This window comes from Nerophis ophidion, linkage group LG21 (genome assembly GCF_033978795.1).
Source record: "Nerophis ophidion isolate RoL-2023_Sa linkage group LG21, RoL_Noph_v1.0, whole genome shotgun sequence".
In the NCBI taxonomy this organism is placed as follows: Eukaryota; Metazoa; Chordata; class Actinopteri; order Syngnathiformes; family Syngnathidae; genus Nerophis; species Nerophis ophidion.
The window spans coordinates 23813044-23820637 of NC_084631.1; the positions used below are offsets into that span (position 1 = coordinate 23813044).

General features: G+C 37.2%; 1 protein-coding gene across 2 annotated transcripts in view; it reads left to right on the forward strand.

Annotated features, from left to right (window-relative positions):
• Positions 1 to 1147: 1147 nt before the first annotated feature.
• LOC133539909 (zinc finger protein OZF-like) overlaps positions 1148 to 7594 on the forward strand; it is an 8021-nt gene continuing 1574 nt past the window's right edge. The window contains exons 1-3 of one of the 2 annotated variants that reach the window (XM_061882238.1): positions 1149 to 1595; positions 2856 to 3074; positions 6950 to 7594. The exon at positions 6950 to 7594 is cut by the window's right edge and continues 1573 nt beyond it. In XM_061882238.1, coding sequence (XP_061738222.1) covers positions 2999 to 3074; positions 6950 to 7594 — 721 coding nt within the window. In that variant the 5' untranslated portion in view covers positions 1149 to 1595; positions 2856 to 2998. Of the gene's footprint in view, positions 1596 to 2855; positions 3075 to 6949 lie in introns of both variants that reach the window. The other variant, XM_061882239.1, reaches the window with a different exon arrangement.

The following is a 7594-nucleotide window of genomic DNA, read 5'->3' on the forward strand; positions in this document are numbered from 1 at the left end:
TGCAATTAGGACATAATATTTGTGATTGAATACTAAGTGGTGCATGATATTAATGATATTGTGTATTATTTGTGTTTCTGCTTGTTATTGTAGTTTCACTGGTCATTTTTGTGAGTCATAAAAGTGTCATCAGTTGCATTTGTCGTACATAAAGGGATCAATACGTTTTGATCCTGCATCGTTTAACCCGAGTTTGGCTTGCTGTTTATCTACGTTAACAGAATAGAAGTCTAAAACATGTAGTGGGAATAGTAACTCCAAAATATCGAAGAGAGTTTTAAACAGTAATTCCACCAACAGATTGGTCTGTTTCATGTATAAACATTATTTCACACTTCTTCCTATTAATTACAAAACCAGAATTATTTTTAAAGTCATCTGAGACAGTTGGGACATACTGCCCAGTTTGAAGAAAGATGCACGTATCGTCTGTTTAGTACATTATTAGACGAGCTAATGTAGTACAGTGGTTCTCAAATGGGGTACGCGTACCCCTGGGGGTACTTGAAAGGTATGCCAAGGGGTACGTGAGATTTCTTAAAATATATTTTAAAAATAGCAACAATCCAAAATTCTGTTATGAATGTAAGTTAATAAACTGTGAAAAAAATACAACAATGCAATATTCAGTGTTGACAGCTAGAATTTTTGTGGACATGTTCTATAAATATTGATGTTAAAGATGTATTTATTTGTGAAGAATTTTTCAGAATTAGGTTCATGAATCCAGATGGATCTCTATTACAATCCCCAAAGAGGGCACTTTAATGAGTGTAATGATTACTTCTATGTGTAGAAATCTTTATTTATAATTGAATTACATGTTTATTTTTCAACAACTTTTTTAGTTGTTTTTATATCTTTTTTCCAAATAGTTCAAGAAAGACCACTACAAATGAGCAATATTTTGCACTGTTATACAATTTAATAAATCAGAAACTGATGACATAGTGCTGTTTTTTACTTCTTTATCTCTTTCTTTCAACCAAAACTGCTTTGCTCTGATTAGGAGGTACTTGAATTAAAAAAATGTTCACAGGGGGTACATCCCTGAAAAAAGGTTGAGAACCACTGCCTTAGGACATAACGAGGAAATCCCGTTAAGAACCTGTGGAGGGCAGCAATAAACCTGAGATGCTCTAATAGTCTGCTTCTAAAAGAAAGAAGAAGAAGAAGAAGGAGGAGGAGGAAAAAGCAAAACGGCGTTGGACGGCGAAGGTTTTAACGTGGGCATTATAGTTCTGTATTTTTAATTAGTGCATACATGTACACACATGTGCAGTCTAATATATTAAAACATGTTAGTAATTGTATTCAGATACATTAGTCTGAGCGAACTTTGACGCGTCCCATGCTAGCTTAGCTGCTAGCTAGCTTAGCTTGTTAGCTGCTAACAAAGACAGGCGGAAGTTATCAACACATCGCTAAGCAGAGATCAAGTGTGAGTGTAAAGTGTTGTGATTGTGTGAAAATGTGCGAAACAACGATAGCAGAGTACGAGGAGGAAGTGTGTCCAACAAAAGTGGAGAAGGAGCGACAACATCAACTACTGGACGCTGTTTTCAAGAAACATTAAGTTGTGTTACACAGAACAGGTTTGTTTACTTCTTACTCTCACACGATTACTAACTTTATATTTGATTATTAACAGTATTCTTAAATAAATTGTTTTTAGGAAGGTGAATGGTCTTGTGATGATGAGGATGGTGCACTGTTTTATGTTAGATTTATATGTTTCAGACACAATATTTATGAGAGGTTGATGTTCCTCTCAGTTTGGAAAAATGTGTTTCAACGTGTTTACACAAAACTCACACTGTCACCAAATATATTTGACATTGTAATCAATATAACTTATGGTTTCACGCCTAAGTTCACTTCCTGTTTCTGCCCTACATTCATCAATAGGTGAAATTAGACACTTATTGTCAATCATCTTTCAATAAGCAAAGTAGTCAACAGATTATTTATGAAAAGACCATGAAAGTGACTGACTTTCCTTCAGCGTGTCGTAGATGGTCTACAAGTCTAAAGAGGAATTGTTGATGGACATAATCCATACAAACACTACTTAGTAAATGGTAAATGGGTTGTACTTGTATAGTGCTTTTCTACCTTCAAGGTACTCAAAGCGCTTTGACACTACTTCCACATTCACCCATTCACACACACATTCACACACTGATGGAGGGAGCTGCCATGCAAGGCGCTAACCAGCACCTGTCAGGAGCAAGGGTGAAGTGTCTTGCTCAGGACACAACGGACGTGACGAGCGAGGTTGGTACTAGGTGGGAATTGAACCAGGGACTCCCGGGTTGCGCACGGCCACTCTCCCAACTGTGCCACGTAAGACATGTTTTGTAAGAGTTCAGTTTGGTCCAGCAAACAAAATGACCATAAATAATAGCATTTTATAAAATGATTAAAACCTAGTATGGCTGTTTTTAAGTAGTTTGGAATGCAATATTTTATTTCCATTATATTTAAGTAATTGTTATTACTATGCTATTTCAAAGTTGTAGTTGAGGTTAGAGATAAGGTTTAGGTGTAATAGGCCAACATGTAAACATAATTAATTGTTTAGTCACTAAACACCAGTGAGGGTAAAGTTAAGAAGGGCTTGAGCAATGCTGGCTCGTACCTATAAAAACGTTTTTAATCACCCCCCTCAAATTTCCAAGCCAGTTTTTTACTCGCTGTTCCTCTTTTGAAGTCATTTTAGTGGCTTGGATTAAAGGAAGTATTTCCCTTGTTTTTAATTGGTTGTGTAGTTACACACTTTGGACACAATACACAAAATAACACAAATAGTATTTCTATTTTCTAACAATCATATTTACTTACTTATCCAATAGGCGCCCAGCAGCCCCCCTACTTTAAAGAGGTAGAGGAGGAGCCACAGCCCCCACATAATAAAGAGGACAAGGAGGAAGTGTGGATCAGTCAGGAGGGAGACTGTCTTCTAGGGCAGGAGGAGGCTGATCTCACCAAGTTTCCAATGACTGTTGTCTCTGTGAAGACTGAAGACCGTGAAAATAAACCACCTGAGTCCTCACAGGTTCATCACGGTCCAAGTAAGCACAAAATCCACATATCATTTTATTCTCAGGGTATTCAATCCATCACAACTGGACTGTTCAGTGTGTCTTAGAAGACATTTGGCGTCTCGTCCAAGTAGGCTTCATCACTTCATGCTCATAGACCTAAGTCTTAAATCTAATAATTAAAGTTTAAAGCCTTAGAATGTCTTGAATTCTATCAAAATACTGTAAAAAAAAGTCTTGAATATGTAATTGAAAAGTCCCAAAATTTATATTTACAATATTTTAATTTGTAATAAATACATCAACTAATTATCTGTATTGGCCGGTCAGAATTCTGGAGCAGGACGAGTGTGCGGTGATGTGTATGTCACAGCAGAGTTTAACTAGCAGCGGATATTAGGAAAACCCAAAGCAAAGCAGAGTTATTTGTGTTAGATGGTAAGTGCAAGTTCAACCATTTGTGGCTATAGAACACATCATGTAGAGCATGGGTGTCAAACTCTGGCCCGCGGGCCAAATCTGGCCCGCCGTGTAATTTAATTTGGCCCTAGAGGCAATATCAACTTAGCTTTACAGCTGGCCCGCCGGTGTTATACGGCGTCAGTGTCGCTGTAACACCGCATTCACCGCTAATACGCATACTTCCCAACCCTCCTAATTTTCCGGGTAGACTCCCGAAGTTCAGTGCCCCTTCTGAAAATCTCCCGGGGCAACCATTCTCCCGAATTTCTACCGATTTCCACTTGGACAACTATATTGGGGGCGTGCATTTAAGGCACTGCCTTTAGCCTTCTCTACAACCTGTCGTCACGTCCGCTTTTCCTCCATACTAACAGCGTGTCACATAATATTTGTGGCTTTTACACACACACACACACATGCAAAAGTGAATGCAATGCATACTTGGTCAACAGCCATACAGGTCGCACTGAGGGTGGCCGTATAAACAACTTTAGCACTGTTACAAATATGCACCACACTGTGAACCCACACCAAACAAGAATGACAAACACATTTAGGGTGAACATCCGCACCGTAACACAACAGAACAAATACCCTGACACTCTTGCAGCACTAACTCTTCCGGGAAACTTCCAGCAAACTGACCAATAATTAACGTTTTATTCATGCATTTTCTCTTGCTACTTCAAGGCTTGAATGTTTGGTTCATTCATTATTGTTATTTTATTTTCAAATGTATTATTAACCTGTGGAAAAAATGTGATATTTACCTCAGAAGATTGCAAATAGAAAAAAAGACATAACATTTGTATTTAAATTTTATTTGATATGACATTGATAATCTTTTAATTATTATTATTATTATTATTTGAAACTGGATTTTGCATGTCACTAAAGTTATACAAGCGTTGTTTGTTCAATATTTAATGCAAAACGTGTTTGGGTCCCTATTAAAAGGTTAATTTGTTCAACCTTGGCCCGCGGCTTTGTTCCGTTTAAAATTTTGGCCCACTCTGTATTTGAGTTTGACACCCCTGATGTAGAGGATAGCATTTGTAAGCATTGTGGTGAAAGGGAAAGATAATGAAAATGTTTCAAATTCTGGGACAGTTTGTGTTAAATGACGTTAAAACACCTGCACAACTCTACATGGTCAACCAACCTCCCAAAGGACCATGGTTGACAAAGGGATTGATAAATGCTTGAAAACAGAAGAATGCATTGTATTGAATATTTATGAGACAAAAATCAATAGGAGCAGAAAATAATTACAAAATGTTTAAAAACAAGCTAGCCAACCTCTTAAGAACAAGTACAAAATAATTTTATCGTCATTTATTAGACAGAAACAAAAACAATATGAGATCAACATGGGGCATCCTAAATAGTGTTATTAAAATGGTGCTAAGAAGGTTTATCCTAAATACTTCTCAGATGGAAATGCAAAAAAAATCACAGTATGTACGAAGTAGTTGAAAGTTTCAATAAGTACTTTGTGAATATTGGACCAAATCTGTAGGAAAAGATTCCAAATACTGGGTCAGTTGAGGACTTGAATGACACTATAGACAGAAATGTCAACTTGAGGTTCTCTGTTAATGTGACAAAAGAAGAAATACTCAAAATTGTAAGGAAATGTAAATCCAAGACCTCAACTGGCTGTCCTTTAAATGGATATGAAAGCCATCAAAAAGTTATTGAAGACATTTCAGAACCTTTAAAATATATCAGCAACCAATCATTTCAATCAAGCAAATTCCCAAACAAAATGAAAATGGCCAAAGTTGTTCCTATTTATAAGACTGCAGGGACAAACTTAAGTTAACAATTTATAGACCTGTTTTTGTACTTCCACCATTTTCTGAAATCTTCCAAAAAAGTATTAAACAACAAATTGGACAAGTTCATTCATAAATGTGGAACACTTGTAGAGAACCAATACGGATACAGAGATAACATTTCAACAACAATGGCATAAGTTAAAATAACTTACGCCAGGAGATATGCAATGCGATAAATATTAAACAGTGTGCAGCTGCAGTGTTTATGATCTAACAAAAGCGTTTGACACAATTGATCATAATATTTTAATATACAGATTAAAACGGTATGGCATCAGAGGGCTGGTCTTGAACTGGGTAAGAAGCTACTTAAAGGGGAGCTGACCTTCTTTGGGAATTTTCATTCACAGTCATTATGAAAGGGGGATTTTTTTTTAATGCGTTCTAAATATTAAAAAATGTGAACAAAAGTCTGCTTACAATGGAGTTTATAGGAGTCACTCTGTTCTGCCTATAAAACATAAAACAACATCCAAACACCTCCATTAAGGTTTTACATAAATAATGTAAGTATATATGTAATGTAGTAACATTTATAATAACATTTTAAATGTATGTATTTTGATCATTTTAAGCTTACGATCGCATCGCGATGTCAGCTTTGTTTTAACAACATGACTGATCATTTACTCACTGCAGACTTCATGAGAGCCAACAAACATGAAAGCACATGCCTAGTGGTGAGAGTGTCCGCCCTGAGATCGGTAGGTCGTGAGTTCAAACCCCCAGCCGAGTCTTACCAAAGACTATTATTTTTTTATTTTTCCTGGAGGAATCAATAAAGTACTATCCATCTATAAAAACGGGACCCATTACCTCCCTACTTGGTACTCAGCATCAAGGGTTGGAATTGGGGGTTAAATCACCAAAAATGATTCCCCCCCCCCCCCCCCCCCCCCCACACACACACACACAAAGATTTAGGACCAGTTCATACAATAGTTTCTTATTTATTTTTGATACATTTTATCTGGGCCGAGGGATGATTTTGCTATGTATAAAAATGAACCAAAATATTTGAAAGAAAGAAACTACTGTTCTAAATGTGTCCGCTAGATGTCGCAGTAGCGATTATTTGTATCTTTGTACATTATCATACTTATGTAAAAAGTTATAAACCACAAGATGTTAGTGCAGCAGTCGAGGAAAGTTAGCAAACTACATAAATACCATCCTGTAATATGATTTTGATTTTTTTTTTATCTGGATAGATTGAAAATTAACACCAATGAGTTGACTGATGAACATTACCTCATTATTTATTCAGAAAGTATAAATAACGACAAATAAAGATGGAATACTATTAACCGCAACATGTAAGTGTAAAAAAACAACAACAAACAACAACAATATCATGATTTGTACATTTTATTAGAATGTGTTTGTTCTATTTTTAAACAAATAAAACAATCTGAAGTTGTCTTTATTTTTAAGTTATCATGCCATGATTTTACCAGTCCGGCCCACCTGGGAGTAGATTTTTCTACATGTGGCCCCCGATCTAAAAATGAGTTTGACAACCATGGTGTAAACGTAATGAATGTCTCATGTGACAGAGCAAAGCTGGACGTTTGCAAAGCATGTTTTTCTTGTGTCATGCAGACATATGTGAAGAACATATTCTCCCTGAGCACCAGAAGTGGAGATTTAGGATGGAGCAGGAAGCACCACAGCCCTCCCACGTAAAATATGAAGACGAAGCGCCAGAGACCCCTCACATTAAAAAAGAAGAGGAGGACCCATTGACCCACCGCCTTAAAAATGAAGAGGACCCACTTTCTCCCCATTTTACAGAGGCAGAGGAGATGCCACAGACCCCTCACCTAAAAAAGGAAGAGGGTGAGCCACAGCCCCCCAACATCAAAGAGGAAGAAGAGGAACACAGCATCAGTCAGGAGGGAGAGCATCTTCAAAGGTTGAAGGAGTTCCCAGTGATTGGTGTGATTGTGAAGAGTGAAGATGATGAGGTCAAAGGTGAAAATGAGGAGAAGAGAAAGGTGGAGCCTCCAAGCAGCAGCTCAACTCAACACATAACAGAGGCTGATGGAGACCAATGTGGAGGATCACAAGCAGACAAGCTCTTAGCTCCACTATCAGATAGTGACGACACAACGACACACTCTCCTGACACTGATGATGAAGACTTTAAAGCTGATAAGACATGTCACACTGGCAACACACGCTTTAAGTGTTCTCACTGTGACAAAATGTTTAAATATCATTGTCGTCTGAAAAGACACTTGAGAA